At 36.0% G+C, this 17,075-nt stretch overlaps 1 protein-coding gene across 2 annotated transcripts in view; it reads left to right on the forward strand.

Moving 5' to 3' along the window:
• LOC138321984 (uncharacterized) overlaps positions 1-17,075 on the forward strand; it is a 91,688-nt gene that overhangs the window by 58,254 nt on the left and 16,359 nt on the right. The window contains exons 1-6 of one of the 2 annotated variants that reach the window (XM_069266045.1): positions 6,135-9,055; positions 10,207-10,363; positions 10,563-10,745; positions 11,625-11,737; positions 12,092-12,443; positions 16,012-16,069. In XM_069266045.1, the coding sequence (XP_069122146.1) occupies positions 10,688-10,745; positions 11,625-11,737; positions 12,092-12,443; positions 16,012-16,069 (581 nt within the window). In that variant the 5' untranslated portion in view covers positions 6,135-9,055; positions 10,207-10,363; positions 10,563-10,687. Of the gene's footprint in view, positions 1-6,134; positions 9,056-10,206; positions 10,364-10,562; positions 10,746-11,624; positions 11,738-12,091; positions 12,444-16,011; positions 16,070-17,075 lie in introns of those variants that run through there. The other variant, XM_069266044.1, reaches the window with a different exon arrangement.

The raw sequence follows: 17,075 nt of genomic DNA on the forward strand, positions 1-17,075 counted from the left end.
TTATTTTTTACTCTAAAATACTGAAAAATAACAGAAATTCAAATGGGGCAAAAAAGTAAGCACACACGGACCCCCAATTTTTCTTCCTGATTTAGAAAGAACAACTGTTTCCCTATTGATATGCAAAATAATAGCAAAAGTTTAATACCAAAACTTTTTCTATAAAGGGTTAAATTTGGCAAAAATGGCTGAAAATGGTGCATTTTGTAGCACAAAATTAAGGGGTAGGGGTAGCATATATTGTTATTCTGAGAAAAAATATTAGTCTAATTGATCAAAACTGGTATATTTTTAAAGAAGACTACTAGAAAATGAATTCTACAAACATTCATACATATCAAACACCTCATTAGGAAATTATGGCTTTAATCTCTATCTTATATGGTCAAAACGGCAAAATTCCCATAAAATCCAATATTTTGTCAACTAGGTGTCTTTGAGTGACAAAAGCTCAAAAACGAGCACACGGACATATGTTTTTTCTTCCATTTTCTTTTATGGTATGAACTCCTTTGTCCAAAATTCTATATGAGAGAAAAAGTTTGATACAAGAAATTTTTGACTTCTCAGAGGAGTACATCCTTAATTGTTCTAGAGTTTTGTATGGATTGTAACTAAATTTGGCCACAAACATCCTTGGGGGTAGGAGAACAGAACTTGTATAAATTTTGGCTCTGACCCTCAGGGGGCAGGAGGGGCGGGGCCCAATAGGGGAAATAGAGGTAAATTCTATCAATCGCTACTTGTCCTAGAGTTCTGCATGGATTGTAACCAAATTTGGCCAGAAACATCCTTGGGGGAAGAGGAACAGAAGTTGTATAAATTTTGGCTATGATCCCCTGGGGGTAGGAGAGGTGGGGCCCAATAGGGGAAAGGTAAATCCTTTAAATCACTACTTCTCATAGAGTTCTGCATGGATTGTAACCAAATTTGGCCAGAAACATCCTTTGTGGAAGGGGAACAGAACTTGTATAAATTTTGGCTCTGACCCCCAGGGGGCAGGAGGGGTGGGGCCCAATAGGGGATTTAGAGGTTAATATTAAAATTCCTTCAGAAAAGAAACAATGAACCTGTATTCAGAAAATTATTTGGCATTACAAACCAGGTGAGCGATACAGGCCCTCTGGGCCTCTTGTTTAGGCTTAAGTCTCAGTACTTTCAGTGCTTTGATTTATTGTCATCTCCATTTTTAAAATGAAGATGTAAAAGCAAATGGAAGTAAAATATACCTGATCATACCTAGGAATATATATCACAAACACATATATATATGTCGTACACAGGTAAAACAAAAATGGAAGGTGACTTATTCAGAAACAAAAATGGTTCTAAGAACTATTTCAACTAAAGGTTTAACCTTAAAAATTATTCCAGTGTAATACTGTAATTACGGAATCGTGGCATATACCAATCTTCCGTAATTTCTAAGGTATTAGTAAAAATTCTAAGCATGTATTTTCACCGTTTCGAATCTAAATGTACATGTATAGTCATACAAGAAGGGTTACAACATTATCACAAATATGCTTATTTAAATATCACTTAGTATATTTTGAAAAATGTCCAAGATATTATATCTTTTTATAATGTCTGTATACAAGTAATTTCAATTTTCATTTGAACACTTTATGTGGTTACTTTTTGGATTATACGATAAATGTTCATATATCATACTATTAAATCACGGTATGATATACAAAACGGTCGACAATGAATATACTATTTTAAGGATTTAGTATAATTTTGAAATAATGAATTTAAATCTACACTTAAACTGATTAAGGAACATATATCAGAAATACCATTGATGTATTTCTGCGTTTTAGTAAACGTTATGGATAAAGTTTCAAAGGCAACAATATAGATATACCGGTACATATTATTTTCGGTATAAGTTCGGTACTGTTACTCCAATATCACATAACTGATAACCGTCCACATTTTATTAGGTCACCTGAGACGAAGTCTCAAGTGACCTATTCTAATCGCCTTTTGTCCGTCGTCTTGTGTCGTCCGTCGTACGTCCGTAAACAATTTACATTTTCAACTTCTTCTCCAAAACTGCTAAAGCAATTTCAATGAAATTTTGCACAAACCTTCTAAGGCATAAGGCCAATCAAAATTGTGAATTATATGGTCCCCACCCCACAGGGAGCTATGGGAGGGGTCAAAAGGGGTAAAATTGACTAAAATTTCAAAAATCTTCTTCTCAACTCACAGATGTGATGGAATTAAATACTCTTCATAGATAGAAAGGTCCTAAGGTCCTTTACAAAAATTGTGAATTATATGACCCTGGGGTCTCAGGTTTCCCCCTGGGGAGGGGGTTAAGTTTACTATAGTTTATATAGGGAAAACACATTTTTGAGTATTATTTGATCATTTGTAATAGGAAATGAGTCAATTATTGTCAGAATTATCAGTATGAGATGGCCATTGAATCCTATTAACCAATTTTCCATGACTGACCCCCAGGGGCCTTAGGGGCGGGGTCAAAAGGGGTCAAATAGGCTAAAACTTCAAAAATTTTCTTCTGAAATTCTGGAAATGGTAGAATCACATACTCTTCATAGATGGAAAGGTCTTGAGGTCCTTTACAAAAATTGTGAATTATATGACCCTGGGGTCTCACGTTTCCCCCTGGGGAGGGGGTCAAGTTTACTATAGTTTATATAGGGAAAACACATTTATGAGCATTTTTTGCTCAATTTTCATAGGAAATGAGTCAAACTTGTTTAGAATTATTAGCCTGAGATAACATTTTAATATCATAACTATATTGGTCCTGGTCAACCCCCTCGGGGCAGAGGGGCGGGGCCAAAAGGGGCAAATAGGCTAAAACTTTAAAAATCTTCTTAAATACTGGAAATGGTAGAATCAAATACTCGTGATAGAAGGACAGGTCTTAAGGTGTTTTATGAAAATTGTGAATTATATGACCCTGGGGTTGTTTCCCCCTGGTGAGGGGGTTATGTTTACTGTAGTTTATATAGGAAAAACACAATTTTGAGCATTATTTAGTCATTATAATAGGAAATTAGTCAATTGTCGTCAGAATTATCCCTATGTGATGGAGATTGAATCTTATTACCAAATTTTCCATGACTGATCCCAAGGGGCCTTAGGGGCGGGGCCAAAAGGGATCAAATAGGCTAAAACTTCAAAAATCTTCTTCTGAAATTCTGGAACTTGTAGAATCAAATACTCGTCATATATAAAATCACTGACTGACTTCAAGGGCCTTAATATATAGTGTTTATATGCATGTCCTCGTTTCATTCTGTATCTGAACTCAGGTGACCGTTAAGGCCCATGGGCCTCTTGTTTTTACTCAAAAACTGTGCCGTGTTTGCATCGTTATAGCAGAAGTTTGAAATAAAAACACGGATTCTAGATATATTCATGCTAAATTTTGGGATTTTACTTTAAAAAATATACTGTTTTTTACTGTTTTTTAGCTCACCTGGTCCGAAGGACCAAGGTGAGCTTATGCCATACCGTGGCGTCCGTCGTCGGATTTCAACAAAATTTGACTGGTAGCATCCCTATGGGCTACTAACTGAAAATTGTACAAATGATTGGGCTGACCCCCCAGGGGCCTGAGGGGCGGGGCCAAAAGGGGTCAATTTGGCTATTTCCATTTAAACGACTTCTTCTCTGAAACTAAGCATGGGATAGCATCCAAAATGCAATGGTAGCATACTTATGGGGTGGGGATTCAAAATTGTACAAATGATGGGGCTGACCCCCTGGGGGCCTGAGGAGCGGGGTCAAAAGGGGTCAATTTGACTATTTCCATTTAAACGACTTCTTCTCTGAAACTAAGCATGGGATAGCATCCAAAATGCAATGGTAGCATCCTTATGGGGTGGGGATTCAAAATTGTACAAATGATGGGGCTGACCCCCTGGGGGCCTGAGGAGCGGGGTCAAAAGGGGTCCAATTTGACTATTTCCATTTAAACGACTTCTTTTCTGAAACTAAGCATGGGATAGCACCCAAAATGCAATGGTAGCATCCTTATAGGGTTGGGATTCAAAATTGTACAAATGATGGGGCTGACCCCCCGGGGGCCTGAGGGGCGGGGTCAAAAGGGGTCAATTTGGCTTTTCCATATAAACGACTTCTTCTCTGAAACTAAGCATGGAATAGCATCCATAATGCAATTGTAGCATCTTTATAAGGTGGGGATTCAAAATTGTACAAATGCTGGGGCTGACCCCCTAGGGGCTTGAGGGGCGAGGTCAATAGGGAGCAATTTTTGCTGTTATCATATAAACTACTTCTTCTCTGCAACTCAGCATGGAAGAGCACTCATAATGCAATAGTAGCATCCTTATAGGATGGGGATTTAAAATTGTACAAAGTATAGGGCTGACTCCCTGGGGCCTTTAGATGCGGGGCAAAAAAAGGTCAATTAGGCTATTTTTTTCATATAAATTACTTCCTCTCTGAACCTTTGTATTGGATAGCATATTTGTATTACTAATTTTTCTAATTGTACGAGTCTTTGTGATAAATTACAAAAAACAAAAACAACTAGAAATTGTCACCGGGACAATTTGACGGGCTTTTCACCTAAAAGCTACTTCGTTTAAGGTCATTTATAAAAAAACTTGGTAGCGCTTAGTTTCAACGTACCAAAAGTCCAATACCAGGTCTTAGGCCTTTCAGAACTTTACAATAAGTCATTTGAAGATTTTAGGATTGTTAGCCCGAGTGCCCTTTGATATAGGTCAAGGTCAATCACATTAACAAACTTGGTAGGCATTTATGTCAGCATGCTCCATGCTTAATATTAGGTCTCTAGGCCTTCTAGAAATTGAGGAGAAGATTTTTTAATGATTTTGTCAAAAAATTGCATTTTTGAACTTTGTCCCTTATTTCCAACCGGAACTTGACGTTTTACAGAAAACTTGTAATTAAATGAATTGTTTCATTTTCGATTCTACATAACATATCCAAAAATGAAATTAATTGGCTTTGTGGTTAACGAGCTACGGCTGTCTCAATGAACTGAATTTTCACAGGATCATTTTCATAACTCTACAATCACACGCACTCTGTGACCTTGGATGAAGGTCAAGCTCGTTTATTTTTTCAAACCCGATAGTCAACTACCTAAGCTTACTTCATGCAAAACATGAAGCCTCTATACTTTGTAGAACTTGAGAAGAAGAGTTTTTCGTGATTTTCACCGAAAATGGCGATTTTGCATTATGAGTCAATAAACAACCGGAAGTTGACATTTTAGAGAAAAATGTACAATTACAAAGTTTCTCAGTATGCTATTCTACACAACATATAAAAAACTGAAAGAAATTGGCTCAGCGGTTAACGAGTAATGGCTGTCTAGGTTAAACCGGAAGTGACATCATTGCGGCCATATTTGAATTTGAATCAACACCATATTAACAAGAATTGGTCACGGTAATAGGTGGAAGATCTTGTGTGAGTTTGGGCTTGATCGGACTGGTGAAATCAGAGGAGATGTTTAAAATATAATTGTCGAAATTTGCAAAAAAATCTTAGTTAAATATTAATTACGTCATAAAAGATTATTTAGTGGACCAATTTTTAATTTGAAGACATCAAAACCTTCAGAATGACATACTGCATTGATTTGATGCAAAAGGTTTGGAAAAAATTGAATAATAAAAAAATTCTAAAAATAGTCACTTTTTTGTAAACTTTGACCTTTAGCGAGCTTTTTAACGAGACATATTTTGTGGAAACATGTAATGAGTAAAAGTTAGATATGTTCATACCCTACAATAAAATACCTTAAGATTTAAAATACCTTTCATACTTTTTGAGTTATAGCAGTTTTTGTGTTTTTAGGTTTTACGTCATGGCGGCCATTTTGGAATTTTTGACCTACTTTAGTTTGTTCATGGAACACCTTCAGATACATGGTTTAATCATACTGAAATCATTTTTATCCTATGTCTTACCGTTTGACCGATAGAGCGTTCACAAAAACAGGAAGAAGAATAATAATAATAAGAATAATAATAATAAGAATAAGAAACTTAACGAAAACAATAGGTCTTTTCACAAATAGTGAAAAGCCCTAATTAATAATAAGAATAATAATAATAAGAATAAGAAACTTAACGAAAACAATAGGTCTTTTCACAAATAGTGAAAAGCCCTAAAAACCAGGTGAGCGATACAGGCCCTCTGGGCCTCTTGTTTATTACACTGAAATTTACATCCTATGCTATCTAAATCTAAGTCCAGACTGATCCGAACATCTTTTTGATATCACTATCAAATTGGACTGATTATCTAATCTAAAGTTAGATATATGCTTGTCTGAATTTTTTAAGTGGTGTAAATGGAATGTTTTGAAACTGAAAATATCTACATCATAAAGCTAGAATAACCATTTACTCGAAAAACTCAAATTGTAGATCTAAGGTATACGTATATGTGCTATATACATGTATAGTACTAGGCTTACCTTGTGTAGCCGCGGACTACTCTGACATCACAAGACCACATGACCACCTAGCTCATTATCTCTGAACCGTAGTCGACGCTACTCGTAAATCACGACCAAAACCAACCGATAGGTGATTCGTTGGGTGAGACTTTCATTCATCCAAAGCAATATCCTGACGTATTATCAAAAAAAATTTTGGCTGCACAAATCCTTTAAAGATCGCCTTTTTAATGAATAAGAAAAAAAACCACGAAAAAATCACGATAGCTCGCAACCCAGTGGTACAGTACCTCATCGGTTTTCGACCGCTAAAGACCAAAATAGATTTTTTACACACAATGTTAAACGAATTCAATTTAAATCATTAATTATATGTTTCAGAAGCATGTTAATGATATTTTTGTGCAATATTTCATGAATTTCATCTACTAAACGAAGCATTGTATCCACAAACGCTGTAAGATTTACATTGTAGTCTACGTAGGCCTACTGTTTCTTTTTGTCAAAGTGACGTTTAAATAATGAAATGTTTCAAGATAAAGTAACACTATTATTTTAAACTATGTTAAGCTGTATATGAGTGCAAATTGCCACCATAATACCACAATTGAATGCTTATTCAATCCTTCAAAACGTCAGCTTGCAAGGTCGAATCACCCGGGCTCATAGAGGACTAAAAAGTGACGTCATTGGAATGTTCAGGATCAAATCGTCAAATTTAGAAATGGTAATCAGAATAAAGAAATTAATCATTTATTTACTCACATCGCAATATTTTCATATCGCAACTGTTACAGGAAATTCTTATTACCTGGTATCGAGTTCTATGCCTGATTAATCTCGATATTAGTGCTGAAAATATCTGGTTTATTGATATTGTTCCGCTACTTTTGTTGAGTTTGAATTCGCAAATTCGAAGGGCGTCAGAACGCTTGTTTTCAACCGGAATCAACACCGTAGTGATAAAGACCTTCCAAGTGAATTTTTGCATCGGGGGAACAGGGACATAAAAAGTTGATTTTCTCAAAAAGTAAGAAAAATAAAATACATTAATTTTGCTGGAACACTAAAAAAATCATTCCGATTTCGGAACAGTTGGAATCATGAAGATAACTCTAACAGTATTTTTATTATTATTAGTATATATTATGTAAGTAATTACCATGCTATGCGTTCGACTATATAGACATCGTTTATATGCTTTTGCATGGTATGTGTGTGACAATGGATTATCGGAGGACTGATGCGTGACTATGACTCTAGGAAAAAAGGTATACTATTGTGAAAAATTTAACTTTAATCGAGGTAGGGGTAAAAATTCCAATATGGCGACTCGTCCCTTTCTCTGTTTTATAGTAAATATCCCGATTTTTAAATAATTTTTCAAATCTCGTATTTTTCCGGAAAAATCACATGACTGTCATTTATACTCATCAGTCCATCCTCTAAATACAAAAAAAATGTATGACAACATCCATTTTCATTGAGTTGGCCCCCTGTGGCCTGAATACTCTGGAGAGTAAGTTGAAAACTGAGCCTTGGGATTGCTCGTTGAATGATTACGTTTACATGAATCATTGAGAGTACTAGTGACTACTCTGTGAGTATGCGGTAATATATGTAATGATTGTGTGTGAATCATTGCTGGAGTGATTGCTCTGAGAGTACTCGGTAAACGTGAGTGCTCATGTAGCAGCTGTGAGTACTGTGGGTACACAGCGATTTTGAGTATTCGGTAGCTCGGTTGTGTTAATAGGCCTTAGGGAAAGGTTCTTATTATTATTACATTGATTTTATCGTAGTCTTGGTTATATATGTGCGAGTAGGGATTATTGAATCACCCGAGTTAGGGGAGACTACTCGCATAGGCTTAACGATCACTCAGTATTTGTTGATAATCATCAATTGAAGTTGTGTTATCATAATCACTCAGAGACACTGAGTAATCATTAGGACTGATATTGTTGATTATAATATTTAGGGATACTAGATAGTTTATAGGATCACAGCAAGGTCAGCTATGTAATATCTGTAGGAACAGTACATAATGTAGACACTGTATAGATCATCAGTTAATTGTGACTGGTACGGACCCGGTAAACGTCACATAATTTGGTGGCAAATTAAGCGGTGGTGATCTTGTCTATATTTTTGTGTTGTTCGATTACTCAGTTTTAAATAAAATCTTATTCTAGATTTAACAGTTTTGTTGTAAAATATAATTACTAATGAGACATCTTGCACTCAGTTGAGAGATTCTGAGATGGATTTTGGTGAGGATAGTGGACAGGGATTTCACTCTTTACCAAAACTACAGATGTTGAAGGGGAGCAGTCATTATAGAGATTCTGGTATAACATCTATGTATGCAGATGGCAGAACTTCTGAGGTAAAGGCAGATATTGCTGATTTATATAGCAGTACGAGCAAGCCTGAAGATATTTCATCTCATGAGATTGACAGGGAGATAGAGAAAATGCAGGAACAGTTACGCCAACTAAATGTTCAGAATCAGAGCCTGCGAGAGTCTGCTAGTCAGCAAAGATTGAAGAAATCATCACATGAAGGAAATTTTGGAGTCCGAAGTAAAGGGAGAGCATTCCTAAGGTGAGAGACTCGGAGATCACCTATTCCTCATGATTTGATGATGATAGAGCAGACAATATCACTTATCGAGATAGAAATCAAAGAGGTACAGCTCGATTTAGGCAGAAAGATGATATATCGAGCTATTATTCCCCTCAGCAGAGGAGAATGAATCCAAAGTCGATCGCTGATTTGGATGATAGTGATTATGAGGACCAATCATTGAGTAGGAAACCCAATGTAAAGCATGTGTCAGTAAAAGCCTCTACATATGATGGCACAACTCCATGGAGAGATTATTTGTCTCATTTTGAGACATGTGCTTGAATTAATCGCTGGTCAGAGTATAAGATGGGTCTATATCTTGCTGTGAGTTTGAGAGGACAAGCTCAGGGTATACTTGGTGATTTACCTACCAGGAAGCAAGATCATGATCACCATTTCTCATTAGTGAGAGCTCTCGAGCAAAGATTTGCCCCACCAAATCAAACTGAACTTTATCGAGTACAGTTGTTGGAAAGGAGGCAGAGGGCAAATGAAACACTTCCAGAGCTGGGTCAAGCTATTCATAGGTTAGTTAATTTAACCTATCCAACTGTTAAAGGTGGAGTGAGAGAAACTTTGGCCAAGCAACAGTTTCTAGAATCCGCATTAAACAAGCAAGACCTGAGAACCTTACAGATGCGATTCATCCGGCGGTTGAGTTGGAGGCTTATAAGAAAGCAGAGAAACATGGAAATGATGGTCATGCCTAATACACTATACACTAACACCTCAGACACCTTGCACTGGCATCCTCTAATTAATTGGTAGCTCATAAGCCACTGTATGACCACACTTGATCAGCTTCATAAGAATGAAAGTTTGGTAGAAAACAAAGTTACCGGTATGTTAGTTTATATCTATATATACCACCCATTTGCTCAATACAACCCTTTGAAATTTCTGATTGAAAAGCTGTCTCAAGCTGCATGTAAACAAGTACTTTTGTTTTCTTGGCATTGATTGGCTCTTAAAATTAATTGACCCAGCATCTGTGCTGAGAAAACCAATGTGGTGGTGTACTGTTTGTAGGTCACTGTTGTCTATACTTGGACTTTTGATCAGACTTTATCATACAGTCAAACATATTTAACACTTTATATTTAAACTGTTTTCTCATGTGTCTGTAGAATTACCTGTACAAGTTGACTGGTGGTAAAGGGAAGCCATTTTTCTCTAAGTCTAACCCGTGGAAGCAGCGTTACGTGATATTGAAGAGTAATGGAAACCGACCAGTACTGGAGTACTACAGCAAGAAGCCAAAGAACAAAAATGCAACACCAAACGGTAACTACTATGATAAAAGTGTATTTTACATTATAAATGATGTTACTGGTATGGAATATAATCTATTAATCATTAAGAGATCTCACTAGTTTTAATTTTGGCTGTAAACTATTGGCTTTGATTCTGCAGCTTCAAATAGTTCAAACATTTCCAGGGTTATATATGTATTCTATAACCTAATGTTTGCTTTATTATGTAGATAAAATCAGTCTGGCAGGAGGATTTCGTTTGGAAAAAGTCACAAACACACGAAACAGGGCATATGTGTTTGAGCTTACAACAGCTGAAAAATATGTGTGTCTGTCAGCGGATGAGCAGCGACATATGGACATGTTTGTGTTCCTGATTCAGATCCAAATGACTCTTCGTGAACAAATTAAAGGTGGATATATAAAGATTTTATATTGCTCAGATTGGTGTAATCAGAGACCAATTACAAAAATTAATTCACTGTGAAAAAAAAATCAAATTTAATTTATAAAAAAAAAATATTTAGTTTGATTTATGAATCAGTCAGGAATTCCGTTATATGTAGCAGATTTTGACAGAACTATTTAGTTTTCAAAATAAGATATGTTTACTACGATCATGCATATGATGATGATTGATCTTTTAAATTATAGTGTCTTTTGGAAGAGTGGTGGAATCTTTTTAAAAAAAAAAACCATTACATTTTCTGTATAAAGATTAGAACAAATACATGTACCCGGCCTACTATAGGCATACGTTTCGGCCGGGTACGAATTGGTCCCTATGTGTCGTAGTGGAGCACTGCCTCCGAAAATCACTCGAGCACAGTTTTCTATATTTTTTGTAGGTTTCCAATTATTTCATGCCTATATATGCATTTACATAATATTTTTGTCAAAAACAAAACATAACTAACATTCTTATATCTACCGTTCCCCTCACAGGATGTCAAATTCACAATTTGTAGACTTGTTGTATAAATTCCCTTCAGAAAGACCTTCATATGTATTATGTAAAAAAATAATGCCTCGATGAGAATTTGATATTTGGTTCATTTTTATTGACTAGTTGGTAAGCGATATCAAACAAGTACGATAAAATGCAAATAAACGTTTTATAACGGTTTGCATAATCATTACTTTGCTTCATAAGCAGTGATTGGCACCAATTGTAGCTCTAAAGACGAAATCATTTTCTATTTAAAAGTCTTTTGAGCTACAATATTGCAGCTATATAGATAGAATAGATAGAATCATATTGATATGATATTATATCGTTTTCTTTATTTCAGAGGATTTTGTTGTCGTCAAAGCAGAAAACTCAGAATCTCAGAGAAGAATCGGAGCTAAGGGAGCTAACTGTATACTGCACGTATCGCCATGGGGAGCCACTCTGGCTTTGTTGGTAAATGTGTAGTACTTTACTGGGTCTAGAGTATCAAATATTACATATAACTTTGAGCATTTATAAATCTAATTCTACTTTTCGAAGTAAGGTTAGATAATATAGTATTGGTCCCTAGTTTCAAGCTTTGATATTATAGATTGATTCTTATTTTCAAACTATTTTCAAGTATTAATATTCCCAAACTTGAGTTAATGTGAAATTGAGTATTATTCAATGTTTCATTAAGCTAGTATGTAAACTTTGAACTTTTCATTTACTTTGCTTTAAAACGATTGTCTGTATTATATCTATTTATGCCTTTGATATTGGAATGGTTAACTATTACAAGTTTTGTATCTATTATTGACACAGACATGTAGGTGTGTGCTTGCCCAGTGGCCGCTGAAGAGTGTCCGATACTTTGAAGCCTCAGGACAGGGCAGTTTTCTGTTGGAGGCCGGCCGGGTGGCACCCATGGGAGATGGCATATATGTGTTTCAAACAGCACCTGGTGATGACAGCAAACTGTATGATCTCCTAGATCAACATATTGTCGACGCCCTTGGGAAGATCCATCCTGGACGTCGTGGAACAACAGAAGAGGTTGAGGATTATGTTGAAGAAGCTGAAAAGTTGTCTGCCCTTACATCTGTCTCTCTCACAACGTTTGATAATCCAGATATACCCAAAATACTCAAAGATAACTGGAACTATGATGCTGTTGGTTAGTAAAGAAATATCCCACATACTGTTGTGTGATCTTTCATTAGTATTTGATATGTACACAGTATTTTCCTACTATAGAATCTCAAGTCAAATATTATTCCCTGAATGTGTCTGTTCCTTTAACTTTGTTATTTTTGCTAATATTTATGTGTTCAGAAGTGTTACAGAAATCTAAATCTATTTAAGTGGGTTACCACTAAACATCATGATATAGAGAGGGACAATAAATGACTTACCACTAAATGTGATATAGAGAGGGACATTAAGTGACTTACCACTAAATGTGATATAGAGAGTGACAATAAATGACTTACCACTAAACATGTGATATAGAGAGGGACAATAAATGACTAACCACTAAACGTGTGATATAGAGAGTGACAATAAGTGACTTATCACTAAACATGTGATATAGAGAGGGACAATAAGTGACTTACCACTAAACAGGTGATATAGAGAGGGACAATAAGTGACTTACCACTGAACATCGTGATATAGAGAGGGACACTAAGTGACTTACCACTAAACAGGTGATATAGAGAGGGACAATAAGTGACTTACCACTAAACAGGTGATATAAAGAGGGACAATAAGTGACTTACCACTAAACAGGTGATATAGAGAGGGACAATAAGTGACTTACCACTAAACAGGTGATATAGAGAGGGACACTAAGTGACTTACTACCCACTAAACATCATGATATAGAGAGGGACAATAAGTGACTTACCACTAAACATGTGATATAGAGAGGGACACTAAGTGACTTACCACTAAACAGGTGATATAGAGAGTGACAATAAATGACTTACCACTAAACATCGTGATATAGAGAGGGACAATAAGTGACTTACCACTAAACAGGTGATATAGAGAGTGACAATAAGTGACTTACCACTAAACATGTGATATAGAGAGTGACAATAAGTGACTTACCACTAAACATGTGATATAGAGAGGGACACTAAGTGACTTACCACTAAACAGGTGATATAGAGAGTGACAATAAATGACTTACCACTAAACATGTGATATAGAGAGTGACAATAAGTGACTTACCACTAAACAGGTGATATAGAGAGTGACAATAAGTGACTTACCACTAAACATGTGATATAGAGAGTGACAATAGTGACAATAAATGACTTACCACTAAACAGGTGATATAGAGAGGGACACTAAGTGACTTACCACTAAACAGGTGATATAGAGAGGGACAATAAGTGACTTACCACTAAACAGGTGATATAGAGAGTGACAATAAGTGACTTACCACTAAACATGTGATATAGAGAGTGACAATAAGTGACTTACCACTAAACAGGTGATATAGAGAGTGACAATAAGTGACTTACCACTAAACATGTGATATAGAGAGTGACAATAAGTGACTTACCACTAAACATGTGATATAGAGAGGGACAATAAGTGACTTACCACTAAACAGGTGATATAGAGAGTGACAATAAGTGACTTACCACTAAACATCGTGATATAGAGAGTGACAATAAGTGACTTACCACTAAACGTGTGATATAGAGAGTGACAATAAGTGACTTACCACTAAACATGTGATATAGAGAGTGACAATAAGTGACTTACCACTAAACGTGTGATATAGAGAGTGACAATAAGTGACTTACCACTAAACAGGTGATATAGAGAGTGACAATAAGTGACTTACCACTAAACATCGTGATATAGAGAGGGACACTAAGTGACTTACCACTAAACAGGTGATATAGAGAGGGACAATAAGTGACTTACCACTAAACATGTGATATAGAGAGTGACAATAAGTGACTTACCACTAAACAGGTGATATAGAGAGGGACAATAAGTGACTTACCACTAAACAGGTGATATAGAGAGGGACACTAAGTGACTTACCACTAAACATCATGATATAGAGAGGGACAATAAGTGACTTACCACTAAACAGGTGATATAGAGAGTGACATAAGTGACTTACCACTAAACAGTGATATAGAGAGGGACAATAAGTGACTTACCACTAAACTGTGATATAGAGAGGGACATAAGTGACTTACACTAAACATGTGATATAGAGAGGACAATAAGTGACTTACCACTAAACAGGTGATATAGAGAGGGACACTAAGTGACTTACCACTAAACATCATGATATAGAGAGGGACAATAAGTGACTTACCACTAAACAGGTGATATAGAGAGTGACAATAAGTGACTTACCACTAAACGTGTGATATAGAGAGTGACAATAAGTGACTTATCACTAAACATGTGATATAGAGAGGGACAATAAGTGACTTACCACTAAACAGGTGATATAGAGAGGGACACTAAGTGACTTACCACTAAACAGGTGATATAGAGAGGGACACTAAGTGACTTACCACTAAACATGTGATATAGAGAGTGACAATAAGTGACTTACCACTAAACGTGTATAAGAGATGACATAAGTGACATATACTTACACTAAACATGTGATATAGAGAGTGACACTAAGTGACTTACCACTAAACATGTGATATAGAGAGTGACAATAAGTGACTTACCACTAAACAGTGATATAGAGAGGACTTACCACTAAACATGTGATATAGAGAGGGACATAAGTGACTTACCACTAAACATGTGATAGAGAGGGACACTAAGTGACTTACCACTAACACGTGTGATATAGAGAGTGACACTAAGTGACTTACCACTAAACGTGTGATATAGAGAGTGACAATAAGTGACTTACCACTAAACAGGTGATATATAGAGAGGACAACTAAGTGACTTACCCACTAACACTAAACAGGTGATATAGAGAGGGACACTAAGTGACTTACCACTAAACATGTGATATAGAGAGGGACACTAAGTGACTTACCACTAAACAGGTGATATAGAGAGTGACAATAAGTGACTTACCACTAAACATGTGATATAGAGAGTGACAATAAATGACTTACCACTAAACATGTGATATAGAGAGTGACAATAAATGACTTACCACTAAACAGGTGATATATAGAGGGACACTAAGTGACTTACCACTAAACAGGTGATATAGAGAGGGACACTAAGTGACTTACCACTAAACATGTGATATAGAGAGGGACACTAAGTGACTTACCACTAAACAGGTGATATAGAGAGTGACAATAAATGACTTACCACTAAACATCGTGATATAGAGAGTGACAATAAGTGACTTACCACTAAACAGGTGATATAGAGAGTGACAATAAGTGACTTACCACTAAACATGTGATATAGAGAGTGACAATAAGTGACTTACCACTAAACATGTGATATAGAGAGTGACAATAAATGACTTACCACTAAATGTGATATAGAGAGTGACAATAAGTGACTTACCACTAAATATGTGATTTAGAGAGTGAAAATAAGTGACTTACCACTAAATGTGATATAGAGAGTGACAATAAATGACTTACCACTAAATGTGATATAGAGAGTGACAATAAGTGACTTACCACTAAATATGTGATTTAGACAGGAAAGGATCAAATGTAATGTTTAGTCTTGATCAGCTGTATGCCATTTCCATCTTTTTTCTGTTCCAGTTCCAAGATCTACTCCCATTGTTCATACTCGTCAAAACAGCCAAGCCTCTAGTACAGAGTAAGTATAGACAACCCGAGTTCTGTTTCTATTGCCTTGTGTGTTTTACCATTGGCCACCAGAAACACTTGATATTATACAATTATCGACCTATTTTCAGGTGGATACGGTGAGTTATCAACCCGAGTAAGTGATATATCCCGAGGCAAGAGGCCGATGGTTACATCATTTTGGAGGGTTGATAACTCACTGTAGCCACCTGAAAATAGGTTGAAAACTGTTTTATTATATGGCATTTACGAGATATTAACCTGGTTCTTCAAAAAGACTTTACTACAATAAGCAGGATGATATTTCCAAATGTTCTTTTTACAAAAGTGGTTCATCCATTTCATGTAGTATATGATAAATATCCAAATGTTTCTTGCTAATGTGTTAGACTGGTAGAACCGGAGTATTTCATCGATGCATCAACTGCTCATCTATCAATTTTGAACGTTTTCCATGAATTGAAGTTTGCAGTTGATCACCGTTGATCACAGTAAACTTGCTGCCTTCCGCCATATATGTTGTAGACTACAATAATGACGTCACAATAGGTTATCCCGACGTTATTGGATTAGGAAACTCACGTTACGCTATATTTGGGTACGACTCGACATCAAAAGTGATTTTGATGTCACATCTAAAGGGTGTTTCCCTCGATCTATTTTTGACACAGGTTACTGGACTCGGGAGAGGTATCTGGACTGAGTCCAGTTACCTCGCTTGCTTTTCGCCGCCGATTTCGGGGTTGATATCGCAGTTTATGAATACTTCTGAAAACGTATGTGCCAATTATAATACAGCAAAAACACCAGTCACATAATAAAAGATATTGTAAATACTAGCTGTACCTCACAGATGAACCAAATAGTTCAAAGCAGCAAGAACAATAATTATGTATAAAATATGTACTTTGTAACTAAAATATTTGATGTCCTGATTCAAACAATCGAGATGATAATGGCAAGCTTACTAACGAATGGCAGAAATTAACATGGCCTGTCACAGTAAACTACATAAA

This window comes from Argopecten irradians, chromosome 4 (genome assembly GCF_041381155.1).
Source record: "Argopecten irradians isolate NY chromosome 4, Ai_NY, whole genome shotgun sequence".
Lineage (NCBI taxonomy): Eukaryota > Metazoa > Mollusca > Bivalvia > Pectinida > Pectinidae > Argopecten > Argopecten irradians.